Source organism: Mytilus californianus, unplaced genomic scaffold (genome assembly GCF_021869535.1).
Source record: "Mytilus californianus isolate M0D057914Y unplaced genomic scaffold, xbMytCali1.0.p SCAF_2, whole genome shotgun sequence".
Taxonomy (NCBI): domain Eukaryota; kingdom Metazoa; phylum Mollusca; class Bivalvia; order Mytilida; family Mytilidae; genus Mytilus; species Mytilus californianus.
This window is the reverse complement of record NW_026262668.1, coordinates 91,768,527-91,786,077: the sequence shown is the minus strand read 5'-3', so window position 1 is coordinate 91,786,077 and position 17,551 is coordinate 91,768,527. Positions and strand designations below refer to the sequence as shown.

The following is a 17,551-nucleotide window of genomic DNA, read 5'->3' as shown; positions in this document are numbered from 1 at the left end:
AAGTTGTTGATATTTTATAGGTAAGTTACAAATCTATATTAGTTTGTGACAAATTAAAGAAAAAATATTTGGAACTATTGATTATATTTGATTGTAATTTGAAAATAGATATACATTGTATTACATCATATCTAATGTTAGAGTGTTATAGGTTTTCCACACTTTTTTTCATCATGCTTGAAGATATTGATTGCTAATTGGTAAATAGTTTTATCATGACAAGTTACAGATCAAGTTCAAATTTTTGTTTCGGTCTGATAATTTTGTACAGAGTTATGGTCCTTGGACTTGAAAAAATTCACTCATATATTCAGTTTTCCACACTGTTTTTAGTCATGCTTGAAGATATTGACTTGATATTTTCTTTTTGTTTACACCATGACAAGTTATAGAACAAGTTAGCATTTTGTTCCAGTATAATGAATTTTTACCCGGTAGGGGACTATGTATTGCCATGCAATACTCTCAGAATGCTTGTCGTAATAGTTTTCACTTACCCTTCCTTCCATGTATATAATTTGCCATTACACTTTCAGATTTGGTTTTGATCAGTCCAACACAGCAAAGAATATGGATTCAACAACAACTTCCCCAAAGAAACTGCAGAAGAAAAGGACTCAGCAATACTCGATGTGTTTTCTATACAACACTGGAGAAGCAATTGCAAAGTTAACAGGACTGACTGTAGCTACATGTAATCCTTCTACAGAAAAAGGCAAAGCAACTGAAGAGACAAAGGAGACAACAGGTAAATATGTCAGAATGAGTAATTCAGTTTTAAAAAACAAACTCTTTCAATAAGGAGGAAAATTCTTTTCTCATTACAAGGATATTTAAAGTATTAAAATGAAATGAATAAAGGTGCCACAACAAAAATAAAAAATTGTAAGTTTTACTTTATCAAATTTTGATTCCAGTTTTTTTTAGTACCCTTTCCTGCAATTAGTTAGTAGTCAGATTTTGGATTGTTCCTATGTATAGGTTCAGAGCTAAAAGAGATGGCACAACTAAAAATAATCTCTGTAAACATTGTACATAGAAGTTTAATTTTAACCCAATTTTCATTGACTTTCTATAAGAGATATTAGGTAATGGTCAATGACACAGTAACCCAACAGCACAAGTACATGTAAGGACACAACAATCCGACACAGAAAAAATGAATATCACTAGTACCATAGTAACAAATTTGTGCTTGACAGAGTTATGTGCTGTACACAATTGATTTCATTTTATGTACCATGTTAAATTACAATTTGCCCCCTTTAAAATGAGTAAACTGTGTATTATGTAAAAGTTAAATTTTTAACCCTTTGAACCCTACTCTAAAAGTGCTATTATAACTAATAGAGTAAAATTTTGTACATTCAGTATAATTATCTCACCTTGAATTGAACAAGTTTTTTAAATGTGAATACATGGCGAAATCACTTTATTTCAATTTTAATCATTAGTAAGTGAAACATTGTAGTTGTCTCTTTGACACATTCACTGTTTCCATTCCCTATTCTAATGCAATTATTTTGTATCAATGGTTCTGATTGGATGACAGTAAGCGTAAAATTTTGAATACCAGAATGTATTGACATGTAATTTCTCTAATAATAAGCAAAAAAACTCACATTTTGCATCTGGAAATCTAATTTTCATCAAATTTTATTACATTCTGAGGCGGCCAAGAAGCCAGAAAGCGCCTGCTGTTTACTTTTGACACCAGAAACATACCTATGACATCACCTAGTTAAGGAGCCAAAGAAGATAACATCATTTTGGGGAATTTTCGTTTAATGAAAATTTTACACTGAAATAGTGACTAAAATTGAATTATGTATTTATTTTGCATTGGAATAGAGATAAATACGTGTCGCCAGGTAAACTCAATTTACGACAGTATTCTACCAATGGACGTCTGCAAAGCTTTAAATACAATGCAGTTATCTCTTAATTCTAATATTTATGCCCCCACCGTAGCGGAAGGGCATTAAGGTTTACCCTTATATGTCTGTACGTCCATTCTTATGTCTGTACGTCCCGAAATTGGTTTCCGTTCTCTAACTTTAGTTTGCTTCAACCAAATGTTATGAAACTGATACACAAAGCTTATTACCACTAAACACAGATCAAGATTGAATTTGGGTGATGTCACTTTGACCATTCCTGAGTTATCCCCTTTATAAACGGAAAAATTGCTGAATTTTTTCGTTTTCGTTCTCTAACTTTAGTTTGCCTCAACCAAATGTTATGAAACTTATACACAATGCTTATTACCATAAAACTCTAATCAAGTTTCGAATTTGGGTGGCATCACTTTTGCAGTTCTCTAGTTATGTCCCTTTATAATGTTTTATGCAAGCGAGGGTATCATCTGTGTCCCATGGACACATTCTCCATTTATTCTTTAATAAATATTTATCTTGAAGAATGTGATTATAGATTTTAAAGCATTGAATTTCTAAAAAAATATTAAATTTACAGTTTGAATGCTATGGTTGTAAAATAAAAAAGGCACATAATACCTCTTGTTTGCCCCAATATTTACACAGTTGGATACTCATTTTTACAATGTTTATCTACCTGAAATAAAAAGTGATAGATATTTAATAAAAAAAAATCAGGAAAAATTAGAGTTATAGTTTAGTTTTAGAATGATTATTAGATTTATTGTTTGCTTTGGACTGTTATTCCATGAAATTGCAATCATCAGTCTATTTGCATATTAAATCTATTTTTTATTTCAGTGCAACAACGACCAGATTTTACAACAGTATCAGAAAAAATGTCCTGTAATTACTGTGTAGTTGACTTTGAATCAAGAGGAGAACAGGTGACTACATTTATTTTACAATCAGTTTTTTACGTAGATTTCATATACATTGTATTTTTGGACTGATAGTTTCTGATGTACACAAAATTTGTTTATTGGGAGCTCTTTTATGTATGTACAATGTACATATTTGAAAGTTGTTGTTCAGATGTCCATTACTTCCTGACAATTACATATGAATATATATGATATAGGTAATTTATGCTTTTTAGATATATATATATGTACATGTGTTGTGTAATTTGATTAACACTGAAAATATTCACTGTACATAACATTTAGATGTCTACTTAAGGATGTTCGCTCCTCTTGTTTTTGAATTTTTGCCAAATTTTCGGAATCCTCTGGTTTTATCTATGTAGTGCCATTAAAAAATTTCCCCGCTAACCCCTACTTTTCTTTTCATAATTTTATTACATATAGTTTAAAAAGCCATATTTGAAAATGCTATAAAATCCTTGTTATTTTTTCATAACTTTTGAAAGAAAAAGGGTGCCAATGTTAAATGTACGAAAAGTCCAGAGAGAATTATTTCCCGCCAAATTTTCAATGGCTAATATCTCGAAAACAAGCACACGGACCCTTTATTTTTTTCTGCTTTTTTAGTTCCTTTATTTATATACTATCAATTTATAACAGTCTTTTAAAAAGCTTATTATTTTGAAACAGAGTAGCTAACATCCTTAAAGGAATATTATATCATAAGCCATTTGATTTCAAATGTTAGTGCTCAATCATTCAAATGTACTTCAGATACTGAGATAATGTTATACATATATGCGAGTTACTTCTAGTGATGACTATACCATTATACAGACCTATATGTACATTGCAGCTGAAAGTATTTAGGATTCACCTCAATATAAAATGATAACAATTATTAAAACTGTCACATGGTTTTGTAGTGACATTATATGCTACTAAATCAAAGAGTGGACTGTATCTACATGTATAATTACAAAATCAACACAAATGCCACTATCTACCATGTGACATTAATGTAGGATTGAAATCTCTAAATCAAAAATCACAGACAAAAGTTACGGTTAAACCATTTTTTATATAAAAAGGATGCACAAAATGTGAAGTGGTTTCTTAATACAACTATGTTTTTGTCATAGATAGTTTTCCGATCCTTACTAAATTGTAGTAATAAATTATACAAGACATAAACAAATTGAAATTGTTTAGAAAACAAATTTTTCTTAAGTCTTGTAATTTATTCATGAGGAACATATTACAGTCCTGATTAGAGTTGTTAAAGGCCTGTCAAATATGCCTTATTCTAAACCTGTGTGGTTAATTAAAAGATTTTATATAAATGTATTGTGTTAACCTTGTATAACAGTATATTCCTGTGCAGAAAAGCACTTCTAGGTATGTCATTTATGACGATTTTTATATTGAATATAACTTTTACTATGTATTTGTTTATTTATGTTTCTTTTATGCAAATAAATAATATATACACCATTTATTTTCAGAGAAGACATTACAAATCAGACTGGCACAGATACAATCTGAGACAAAGATTAAAGGGAGTAAACTATGTAAACGAAGACAAGTTTGAAGAGCTTTCAGGTATAGAAAAGCATTTTGAAATTTTTCATAAATGATCTCATGCCACAGATAACAGTATAATTTTAAATCCCCTATTATTGGTGCATCCCCCTGGTTATTATACCAAACAGACTGCTCAGTGTTTTTTTATGTCCCACCTACGATAGTAGAGGGGCATTATGTTTTTCGGTCTGTGAGTCCGTTTGTTTGTCCTTTCGTTCGTCCGTCCATTTGTTTGTCCGTCTGTCCCACTTCAGGTTAAAGTTTTTGGTCAAGGTAGTTTTTGATGAAGTTGAAGTCCAATCAACTTGAAACTTTGTACACATGTTCCCTATGATATGATCTTTCTAACTTTAATGCCAAATTAGAGTTTTGACCCCAATTTCATGGTCCACTGAACATAGAAGTGATAGTGCGAGTGGGGCATCCTTGTACTATGGACACATTCTTGTTTTTGTTATATTTAAGTTTCATATTTGAAGATTGAAACAAAGGAACAAAATAGTATTTTTCCTTATATGTGTAATGCTAGCTATTACATTTATCTTCATATTAGCTTTCCTATATAAAGAGGGAGCTTAAAGAATTGTGTTTTGGTCACTCAGTTGGTAGCTAACCTGTGTAGAATACATATTGTTTGTTTTAATTTTATAACATATGGGCTCGATAGGCAAATTTTGATTTCTGTATACATGTCAAACTGGTTTAACCCCATCACATTATGTGCCTGTACCAAGTCAGGCCATGTGTTGTGTTTGATGTGGTATCTTGTACTGTCCTATATTTTTGATACATGCATTTCCTGTTATCTGTTTTATGTATGTAAAGTATCTTTCAATATACAACAAGGTATGTGGTCTTGAAAATCATAATTTGTGTTTGCTTTGTTTGCTTTGTTTGCTTTGTTTGGATGTTTTATTTTTTAAAGCACAGCTTTCACAATTCTCAGGTTTAGTATCCATTCTAACTCATTAGCAACAAAATATTCATGTTAATGTATGAAACATGATATATGTAGATATAAGAAGATGTGGTATGAGTGCCAATTAGACAACTCTCCATCCAAGTCAAAATTTATAAAAGTAAACCATTATAGGTCAAAGTACAGTCTTCAACACGGAGCCTTGGCTCACACCGAACAGCAAGCTATAAAGGGCCCCAAAAATTACTAGTGTAAAACCATTCAAACGGGAAAACCAACAGTCTAATCTATATAAAAAACGAGAAACGAGAAACACTTATGAACCACATCAACAAACGACAACTACTGAACATCAGATTCCTGACTTAGGACAGGTGCAAACAATTGCAGCGGGTTTAAACTTTTTAATGGTACCAAACCTTCACCCTTTTTCCGAAACAATAATATATCATCACAACATAGAAAGACACACTATAAAATATCAACTGAAATAGCTTAACTCAATCAAAGGACATATTAACACCAGTGAACATACACTGAACAAATAAATGTGTTTGCATGTGGATTTTAACTATTGATTCTTATAAGCTATGTTATCAATTGACCCAAGTTTGGATTCTAGAGGGTGTTTTGAGTGCACCTTGAGAATGCAAATGATTATAGAAAACATTACTTTCATTTTACACATTTCTTTTTATTAGTTTTATTTTATTGGTTGAATTGCATTAACAATATTTGGTAAAGTGCTATAAAAAAGTTTTTCTATGAACTTTGTATCTGTCATCTCCAATTGATCTGAATAACACCTCTTCATTTGTGAAAAAAACACTAAGATAGCCAAGTGAACCTTGCTGGCTCCTTGAAGTCTATGAATAATGTCTGAGTATAAGAATTATAATCATATTAAATGCAAAGATTCAATATATGTTTACAGGAAATATATCCAGTATATCAGGCTCAGAGTCTGACAGTGATGATGATGACAACCATGCTACAAGTAAACCTGTTAGTATTGCTGCCAGATTCCAGAGGAAACTAGAAGTTGTAGGAACAGGAAGTAGTACAGACAGTGAATCTGAGGACAGTACAATGGACGACAGAGCTCGCAAATACCCAAAGATATTCCTGAAAAATTCACTGGGTGACCTCATATCACTATATAGATGTGTTGTGTGCCACAAACAAGTAAGATAGCATACCTTATAATGTTTTAGAACCTAGGAGATTCCCTGTTCCCATTTTTTTAACAGATTTGTAATGTGTTCATACTTCCTTACCTTGTGATTTTCTTTAATTGATGCATTTGATATTTTATTACATATTCATGTATGACAGAATGCAAATAAAAAATGTGAAATCTGATAATAACAATTCTTATTTAGGTTATTCCAACTAGCCATTCAGATTTAATATCCATGGTAACAGACACTCCTCTGAATATGAAGTGGGCAGTCCTAATGTCAAGTGGAGGTCATTTTGCTGGAGCAATATATGATAGGTATGAAATAAACATATACTTTCAATATACAATACAACATATATAGAGTGAGACAATTTGAATAATTATTACGTTATAGATAATGCATATTTTAAGGTCTTTCTTGTGGTATAACACACCGAGGGGTGTCAGGATTGATCAAATGAAAGACCGAGAGGAAGTCTTTCTTTGGGCAATCCTGACACCCCGAGGTGTGTTATACGACAAGAAAAACCTTAAAATATGCATTATCTGACTTATATACCGTAAAAAAATATTATTTTCTGCAAAGATTTGCAAGATTTCCATCTTATTTTACCAACCACACTAAAGTGGGATATTCTTTTCTGATCCGAACTGGTTTTAATACGCCCTACGGCTCATTTGAAACGTGAAATAAAACTCACTAATTAATCTAGATATAAGCTTTAGCATTCATTATCCAGTTACAAAAGAAATATCACTAAATGCATGAAGCAAGACACAATTGAATTGTTACAGTGTATGAAAAATACCCCCCCCCCAAAAAAAAAAAAAAAAAATCCATAGGTAAATGTATGATTTCCAATACAGTGTGACTCAAAATCCTACACATGAATTTGTTAAATCTGGATTGTTTTATTAGTGTTATGAAGGGTTTTGCATTATCAAATTCATCTCAAATATTGTCCCTTTATTGTAGCGATAAATTAACAAAATTTCACATTATTTGTTTCGGACGTTAAAATGTGCGTCCACAACTTTTTTTGTGTAATTCAGTATAAAAATAGATGACAGGATTGTTTATGTCTTTATCCATAGCATGCGATACTATCAAACGAATTAAATGTTTAGGTAAATTATAGTTTGCATTTTAATCAAGGAAAAAAATGACCTTACACAGGTCATTATTTTCTGCCTTGAAGCAAATTTCATTGAAGCTTGGTATCGTCCGGGTTGATTCTTCAAAAGAAAGACCTGACATTCTGAAAGAAAATAACTCAACATAGGTATATAAAATACTTTAAAAGAATCAAAATACATGTATAATAGAAAATTGAAATCCCTGCATGAAAAAAATACCCTGCACTTGTTAATTAGACGTAAAAAAACCAACAGGCTTATTGACATGCAACTTGCATGGTATTGCAAATTACTGAAAAATAATCTAAAGGGCTTTTTAACCTACATTGCCCAGCTTACCAGCTTCAACTAATGCCATTCCATATCAACCACTGTTTTCAACAAAAAAATGTCCTGTTCTATACCCAATGTCAACAAAAAAATGGCCTGTTCTGTACCCAATGAAGTTTTCCAACTGATTTCAATGATACAAAAATAGAATATAAGGAAAAGATATCACTATTGATTTTGTGCAGTTTCAGAGCCCATTTGGACCCAATGTTATAGCGAAAATGTTTGTGTATTGTTACCTTTTATGCCTTACACTTGTCAAAGTAGACTACCCTTAAATTATACTTCATGAATCAGTGAAATAAACACCCATGATTTAGTATATATTAGAATTGAAGCTATTCTTAGATTTTGAACCATTTTCATATTAAAGAATGACTCCTTACATTTTCATTGTAATGAAAAAATACCAAAGGATTTGTTATACCTATGCTGTTTTATTATAGGGATAAAATTATAGCCCATAAAACATTTCATCGCTATGTTGTAAGAGCTAAGCGTGGTACAGCACAGAGTAGTAGAGATAGTCAGGGTAATGCTCCCAAATCTGCTGGTGCTGCTCTTAGAAGATATAATGAGGCTGCTTTACAAGAGGTAAGGAACAACATAAAATACCGTACATCTGAATCTATTGTCAGTTTATTGGAAAAAGTCTGTATTTCATCATTCAAAGTTACTATTTTCATACCTTTCGTATTTTGAATTTTGAAAAAATCTTCCTTTTTGCCTATTTTTTTATGAAAATAATTGTGATTGCTAAATGCTGAACCCTGTTTCTTAAAATAGTGTTAGATGTTCTTTAATATTTTGAATTTCAAAAAGAATTGCCTTTTTTCTTATTTTTATGCCCCCACCGTAGCGGAGGGGGCATTGAGTTTTACCCTTGTCTGTCTGTACGTACGTCCGTACGTCCCAAAGTTGGTTTCCGTTCTCTAACTTTAGTTTGCTTCAACCAAATGTTATGAAACTTATACACAGTGCTTATTACCACAAAATACAGATCAAGTTTGAATTTTTGGTGTTGTCTCTTTTACTGTTCTAGAGTTATGCCCCTTTATAACTTTATATTATATGCAATTGGGGGCATCATCTGTGTCCCATGTACACATTCCCCATTTATTTTTATGCCGTAGCGGTGGTGGCATTCAGTTTTACCCTTGTCCGTCTGTACGTACGTACGTACATCCCAAAATTGGTTTCCGTTCTCTAACTTGAGTTTGCTTCAACCAAATGTTATGAAAATTATACACAATGCTTATTACCACAAAACCCAGATCAAGTTTGAATTTTGGTGGCGTCACTGTAACCGTTCTAGAGTTATGCCTCTTTATAAATGGAAAAATTGCCAAATTTTTAGTTTCCATTCTCTAACTTAAGTTTGCCTCATCCAAATGTTATGAAACTTATACACAATGCTTATTACCACAAAACACAGATCAAGTTTGAATTTTGGTGGCGTCACTTTATCCGTTCTAGAGTTATGCCCTTTATAAATGGAAAAATTGCAAATTTTTTAGTTTCCGTTCTCTAACTTAAGTTTGCCTCAACCAAATGTTATGAAACTTATACACAATGCTAATTACAACAAAACACAGATCAAGTTTGAATTTTGGTGGCGTCATTTTAACAGTTCTAGAGTTATGTCTCTTTATAAATAATTTAATTTTGGATGTAACACGTCTTCTGATTGGCTGACGTTGTTTTGTTTATCAGCTCATAGACATAATTTTGTCATGTGACCGTGACGTCATCAACGTTTTTTCATGGTTTACTACGGTTTAAAATGGAATTTAGAATTAAATTATAAGAAATGACTGTAATATTTTTTCTGTCTATTCGAAATAACATAAAAAATGTGGTGCACACTTTAAAATAACTCGCTACGCGGGTTATTCAGTGTGCACCACATTTTTGATGTTATTTCTTCATAGACAGAAAAAATATTACAGTCATTCCTTAAATGGAAAAATTGCAAAATTTTTAGTTTCCGTATCTAACTTTAGTTTGACTCATCCAAATGTTATGAAACTTATACACAATGCTTATTACCACAAAACACAGATCAAGTTTGAATTTTGGTGGCGTCACTTTATCCGTTCTAGAGTTATGCCCTTTATAAATGGAAAAATTGCAAAATTTTTATTTTCTTCTAAATATCAAGTAATTTTTATACGACCGCAAAAAAATTTTGTGGTTGTATATTGGTATGACGTTGGCGTCATCGTCGTCGTCCGGCATCATCGTCCGAAGACACATTGGTTGTCGCACTCTAACTTTAGTTTAAGTGAATGGATCTTTTTGAAATTTGACCATAAGGTTAAATACCACAAAAGGAAGGTTGGGATTGATTTTGTGGGTTATGGTACCAACAGTTAAGGAATAAGGGGCCAAAAAGGGGCCAAAAATAAGCATTTTCTAGTTTCCAGACAATAACTGTGGAACGGTGTATGGATCTCTCTGAAATTATACTACAAGTTTCCATACCACAAAGGGATGGTTAGGATTTGCTTTGGGGGGTTATGGCTCAAACTGTTTAGGAATTAGGGGCAAAAAAGGGGGAAAAACAAGGTTGTCCTGGTTAATGGACAAATACTTTAGTACAAAACATAATTTAAAGCAGTGTAAGGGAGATAAATCAAATACATCATTGAAATTATCTCCCTTACACTGCTTTTAAATTATGTATAAAGTAATGGTTAATGAACAATAAAGATAATTTAAAACAGTGTAAGGGAGGTAATCGGAATACAACGTTTTGGTTACTTCCCTTACACTGCTTTTAAATTATGTTTAAAGAAATACATATTTATAAAGGAAGACCAGTAAAAATATCTGCAAATGTTGCATCTTTTTTTTTTACAAAAAAATCCATATGAAAGATTTGACACTATATTTTTAATTCTATTATAAAATAGATTAAGTTAGCACTATGGTAAATTTAAATGGGTAATTATGGTTGCCAACTCCATTGGAAATTTGAATTGAGATTATGACCATATCTTGAGGGAAAGAATTTTTTTGGGCAAAAAAGGGGGGGGGGGATAAAAAGAAATTGTGGGGGGTCAATTTTTTCTCATTTCAGATTTCAGAAATTAAAAAGAATTATTCTTCAAAAATTATTTTTTTTTCAAATTTCAAATATTGAAAAATTTCAAGAAGTAATCTTTAATTGCACAGTATGGCGCATTAGATTTGTAAAATCTTTGATCACATTTATTTATTTGTTATGCCGAATCTAACAGTGTATTTAGATTTTTAATTTTGGGTCCAGTTTTCAAATTGGTCTACATTAAGGTCCAAAGGGTCCAAAATTAAACTTTGTTTGATTTTAGCAAAAATTGAATACATGAGGTTCTTTGATATGCTGAATCTAAACATGTATTAAGATTTTTATACGACCGCAAAAATTAAAAATTTTTTGGTCGTATATTGGTATGACGTTGGCGTCGTCGTCGTCGTCGTCGTCCGGCGTCGTCCGAAGACACATTCGTTTTCGCACTCTAACTTTAGTTTAAGTGAATGGATCTCCATGAAATTTCACCATAAGGTTCAATACAACGAAAGGAAGGTTGGGATTGATATTGGGGGTTATGGTACCAACAGTTAAGGAATTAGGGGCCAAAAATAAGCATTTTTGTAACTTTCAGACAATAACTTGTGTGTAAGTGTATGGATCTCTCTGACATTGTACCACAAGGTTCCATATCACAAAGGGAAGGCTGTAATTGATTTTGGGGGTAATTGCCTCAAAATTTTAGGAATTAGGGGCCAAAAAAGGGGCAAAAAACAAGCATTTTTCTAGTTTCATGACAATAACTTGTGTGTAAGTGTTTGGATATTTCTGAAATTGTACTACAAGGTTCCATATCACAAAAGGAAAGCTGGAATTGAGTTTGGGGGTAATTGCCCGAAACGTTTAGGAATTGGGGGCCAAAAAGGGGCCAAAAATAAGCATTTTTCTAGTTTCCAGACAATAACTTGTGTTCAAGTGTATGGATCTCTCTGAAATTGTACTGCAAGGTACCATACCACAAAGGGAAGGCTGGGATTGAGTTTGGGGGTGATGAATCATAAGGGGGTTCAAAAAATTTGGGGGGGGGATTTTTTTTTTTTTTTTTTTTCTTTTTTTCCTTTTTTTTTTCTTTTAAAATTTTCCATTTTAAGTTGGTTATTTCTGATTTATATTTAAAAGCAAATAATAATGATATGGTAGGAGATACACACCAAACAGGATGTGTAAATTATTATATAATAAGTATTGTGCAATAGCAAGAAATTTTCAATTGCACAGTATTGCACAATAGCAAGAAATCTTCAATTGCACAGTATTGCGCAATAGCAAGAAATCTTCAATTTAACAGTATTGCGCAATAGCAAGAAATATCCAATAGCACAATATTGCGCAATAGCAAGAAATTGTCAATTGTACAGTATTGCGCAATAGCAAAAAATATTCAATTGCACAGTATTGTGCAAAAGAAGATACTTCGTATAAATTGCTTATTTCTTGATCAATTTCAATGGGGTTTTATTCTTGAATTCTTGGGGTTCTTTAATATGCTGAATCTAACCGTGTATTAAGTTTTTGGATTTTGGGCCCCGTTTTTAAATTGGTCCACATTGAGGTCCAAAGGGTCCAAAATTTAATTTTGGGTCCCGTTTTTTAAATTGGTCTACATTAAGGTCCAAAGGGTCCAAAATTAAACTTAGTTTGATTTTAACAAAAATTGAATTCTTAGGGTTCTTTGATATGCTGAATCTAAACATGTGTTTAGATTTTTGATTATGGGCCCAGTTTTCAAGTTGGTCCAAGTTGGGGTCCAAAATTAAACTTTGTTTGATTTCAACAAAAATTGAATATATGGGGTTCTTTGATATGCTGAATCTAAACATGTATTTAGATTTTAGATTTTTGGCCCAGTTTTCAAGTTGGTCCAAATTGGGGTCCAAAATTAAACTTTGTTTGATTTCAACAAAAATTGAATATATGGGGTTCTTTGATATGCTGAATCTTACCATGTATTTAGATTTTTGATTTGTGGGCCCACTATCAAATTGGTTCATATTGAGGTCAAAAGGGTCCAAAATTAAACTTTGTTTGATTTCATCAAAAATTGAATTATTGGGGTTCTTTGATATGCCAAATCTAACCGTGTATTTAGATTTTTAATTTTGGGTCCTGTTTTTTAAATTGGTCTACATTAAGGTCCAAAGGGTCCAAAATTAAACTTAGTTTGATTTTAACAAAAATTGAATTTTTGGGGTTCTTTGATATGCTGAATCTAAACATGTGTTTAGATTTTTGATTATGGGACCAGTTTTCAAGTTGGTCCAAGTTGGGGTCCAAAATTAAACTTTGTTTGATTTCAACAAAAATTGAATATATGGGGTTCTTTGATATGCTGAATCTAAACATGTATTTAGATTTTAGATTTTTGGCCCAGTTTTCAAGTTGGTCCAAATTGGGGTCCAAAATTAAACTTTGTTTGATTTCAACAAAAATTGAATATATGGGGTTCTTTGATATGCTGAATCTTACCATGTATTTAGATTTTTTATTTGTGGGCCCGCTATCAAATTGGTTCATATTAAGGTCAAAAGGGTCCAAAATTAAACTTTGTTTGATTTCATCAAAAATTGAATTATTGGGGTTCTTTGATATGCCAAATCTAACCGTGTATTTAGATTTTTAACTTTGGGTACTGTTTTTTAAATTGGTCTACATTTAGGTCCAAAGGGTCCAAAATTAAACTTAGTTTGATTTTAACAAAAATTGAATTTTTGGGGTTCTTTGATATGCTGAATCTAAACATGTGTTTAGATTTTTGATTATGGGACCAGTTTTCAAGTTTGTCCAAGTTGGGGTCCAAAATTAAACTTTGTTTGATTTCAACAAAAATTGAATATATGGGGTTCTTTGATATGCTGAATCTAACCATGTATTTTGATTTTGGACATTGGACCATAATAGGTAAATTAAAAAAATTGAAGTTCTTAGACCACATTCTTTCTGTGTCAGAAACCTATGCTGTGTCAAATATTTAATCACAATCCAAATTCAGAGCTGTATCAAGCTTGAATGTTGTGTCCATACTTGCCCCAACTGTTCAGGGTTCGACCTCTGCGGTCGTATCAAGCTGCGCCCAGCGAAGCATTTTATTGATTATTGGCCCAGTTTTCAAGTTGGTCCAAATTGGGGTCCAAAATTAAACTTTGTTTGATTTCAACAAAAATTGAATATATGGGGTTTTTTGATATGCTGAATCTAACCATGTATTTAGATTTTTTATTTGTGGACCCTGTTATCAAATTGGTTCATATTGAGGTCAAAAGGGTCTAAAATTAAACTTTGTTTGATTTCATAAAAAATTGAATTATTGGGGTTCTTTGATATTCCAAATCTAACCGTGTATTTAGATTTTGAATTTTGGGTCCTGTTTTTTAAATTGGTCTACATTAAGGTCCAAAGGGTCCAAAATTAAACTTAGTTTGATTTTAACAAAAATTGAATTCTTGGGGTTCTTTGATATGCTGAATCTAAACATGTATTTAGATTTTTGATTATGGGCCCAGTTTTCAAGTTGGTCCAAGTTGGGGTCCAAAATTAAACTTTTTTTGATTTCAACAAAAATTGAATATATGGGGTTCTTTGATATGCTGAATCTAACCATGAATTTAGATTTTTTATTTGTGGGCCCCGCTATCAAATTGGTTCATATTGAGGTCAAAAGGGTCCAAAATTAAACTTTGTTTGATTTCATCAAAAATTGAATTATTGGGGTTCTTTGATATTCCAAATCTAACTGTGTATTTAGATTTTTAATTTTAAGTCCTGTTTTTTAAATTGGTCTACATTAAGGTCCAAAGGGTCCAAAATTAAACTTAGTTTGATTTTAGCAAAAATTGAATTCTTGGGGTTCTTTGATATGCTGAATCTAAACATGTATTTAGATTTTTGATTATGGGCCCAGTTTTCAAGTTGGTCCAAGTTGGGGTCCAAAATTAAACTTTTTTTGATTTCAACAAAAATTGAATATATGGGGTTCTTTGATATGCTGAATCTAACCATGAATTTAGATTTTTTATTTGTGGGCCCCGTTATCAAATTGGTTCATATTGAGGTCAAAAGGGTCCAAAATTAAACTTTGTTTGATTTCATCAAAAATTGAATTATTGGGGTTCTTTGATATTCCAAATCTAACTGTGTATTTAGATTTTTAATTTTAAGTCCTGTTTTTTAAATTGGTCTACATTAAGGTCCAAAGGGTCCAAAATTAAACTTAGTTTGATTTTAGCAAAAATTGAATTATTGGGGTTCTTTGATATGCTGAATCTAAACATGTGTTTAGATTTTTGATTATGGGCCCAGTTTTCAAGTTTGTCCAAGTTGGGGTCCAAAATTAAACTTTGTTTGATTTCAACAAAAATTGAAAATATGGGGTTCTTTGATATGCTGAATCTAACCATGTATTTTGATTTTGGACATTGGACCATAATAGGTAAATTAAAAAAATTCAAGTTCTTAGACCACATTCTTTCTGTGTCAGAAACCTATGCTGTGTCAAATATTTAATAACAATCCAAATTCAGAGCTGTATCAAGCTTGAATGTTGTGTCCATACTTGCCCCAACTGTTCAGGGTTCGACCTCTGCGGTAGTATCAAGCTGCGCCCCAGCGAAGCATTTTATTAAAATTTGAGTTATCTTCCTTTGTCCATGATTATAGTTGAATCAACTACAATCAATGCTTTATACAATGCAATGTTTAATTTTGACTTCCACTGATAAAACACAGATCAAGTTGAATTTGGGTAGTGTCACTTTAACCATTATTGAGTTATGCCCCTTTATAAATCAAAAGATTGCAAAATTTGTAGTTTCCATTCTGTAACTTAAGTTTGCCCCAACCAAACATTATGAAACCTATACACAATATTCATTACCACAAAACTAAGATCAAGTACAAATTTTTTGTTTCCGTTTTCTAACTTTAGTTTGCCTCAACCAAATGTTATGAAACTTATACACAATGCTTATTACTACATAATACAGATTTAGTACGAAATTTGGTGGCGACACTTTTACCATTCTTGAGTTATGTCACTTTATAAACAAAAAAATTGCTGAATTTTCGTTTCCGTTCTCTAACTTTAGTTTGTCTCAACCAAATGTTATAAAACTTATACACAACCGTTCTAGAGTTATGCGTGTTTACAAATAGAAAAATTGCTGAATTTTTAGTTTCTGTTCTCTACTTAAGTTAGCCTCAACCAAATGTTATGAGACTTACACACAATGCTTATTACCACAAAACTCAGATCAAGTTCAAATTTGGGTAGCGTCACTTTTCCGTTCTTCAGTTATGTCCCTTTATAACTATATGATATGCAAGCGGGGGCATCATCTGTGTCCACATGTGGACACTATCCACATTTATTTTTCATGAAAATAATGTTAATTGCAAAGACTTTCACTGTCTTTGAAAATATAGTCAAATATTTTATAAGTATATGGCCATTTTATATAACTTAATCTATTTCCATATTTCAGGATGTTAGAGCACTACTTACATCATGGGATGAACATATTAAATCTTGTGACCTCATTTTCCTTAGAGCTCCTAGTTTTAATAAGAAGATATTTTTCTCTGGCAAAGCACCTCCATTAGATAAAAAAGACAAACGAATTAGAATGATACCATTTCAGACCAAACGACCAACTCATAATGAGGTTCAACGAGTTCATCAAATGTTGGCTTCAATAGAATCATATGGTAAGGAAAGACTGAGCTTTTTTCCCTTATTCAGGCTTAATGTTAGAAGTAAAAAAAAAACTTTCATATATGATATTGCCATCAGATAGGTAGAGTTTTATGAAGTGTTTTATATTTTTTTTACCGCACATTTTTTCTATCAAGCAACTCGAGTATTCACTTTTATATGACCTAAAAAAATTGTGACTGTACCTGGTGACATGTTTGTTTCCCAAAGTTTCTATGACACATCCTTTTTATACAAAATCTCTCTTCAAAGTCTCTATTGACAAATCTTTTCAAAAAAATTCAAGGTATGGTAAGGGCATTGTTTGTTCTAAGTTTTCATGTAATATTTTAATATTTTGGTTAAGGTTTTCATTTAGGTCAGAACTAAAGCTCATACATCCAAAACAAAAATCAGGTGTCAAATGAGCCTCAATGTTACATTATTTGTAAGTATGGTGTCATGAAAAAAAACCACTTACATGTAAGTCCCTTCACTCAGGAAAATTTATTGATTTAAGTGAATTATCAGTTTTTATACGACCGCAAAAAAATTTTGTGGTCGTATATTGGTATGACGTTGGCGTCGTCGTCGTCGTCCGGCGTCGTCGTCCGAAGACACATTGGTTTTCGCACTCTAACTTTAGTTTAAGTGAATGGATCTTTTTGAAATTTGACCATAAGGTTAAATACCACAAAAGGAAGGTTGGGATTGATTTTGGGGGTTATGGTACCAACAGTTAAGGAATAAGGGGCCAAAAAGGGGCCAAAAATAAGCATTTTCTAGTTTCCAGACAATAACTGTGGAACGGTGTATGGATCTCTCTGAAATTATAC

The 17,551-nt window shown here is 31.9% G+C and overlaps 1 protein-coding gene and 1 long non-coding RNA gene across 4 annotated transcripts in view; both read left to right on the top strand.

Annotated features, from left to right (window-relative positions):
• The window catches only part of LOC127728448 (ankyrin repeat and zinc finger domain-containing protein 1-like), a 51,024-nt gene that overhangs the window by 9,752 nt on the left and 23,721 nt on the right, over nt 1-17,551 (top strand). For all 3 annotated transcript variants that reach the window (XM_052235828.1, XM_052235827.1, XM_052235829.1), the window contains exons 2-8: nt 537-748; nt 2,739-2,824; nt 4,309-4,405; nt 6,241-6,491; nt 6,689-6,804; nt 8,403-8,550; nt 16,507-16,729. In XM_052235828.1, the coding sequence (XP_052091788.1) occupies nt 571-748; nt 2,739-2,824; nt 4,309-4,405; nt 6,241-6,491; nt 6,689-6,804; nt 8,403-8,550; nt 16,507-16,729 (1,099 nt within the window). In that variant the 5' untranslated portion in view covers nt 537-570. The remainder of the gene's footprint in view (nt 1-536; nt 749-2,738; nt 2,825-4,308; nt 4,406-6,240; nt 6,492-6,688; nt 6,805-8,402; nt 8,551-16,506; nt 16,730-17,551) is intronic.
• Nucleotides 10,197-14,123, top strand: LOC127728490 (uncharacterized). Its single transcript, XR_007994137.1, has 2 exons — nt 10,197-10,293; nt 11,525-14,123. It is a non-coding gene; the product is annotated as an uncharacterized LOC127728490 (long non-coding RNA).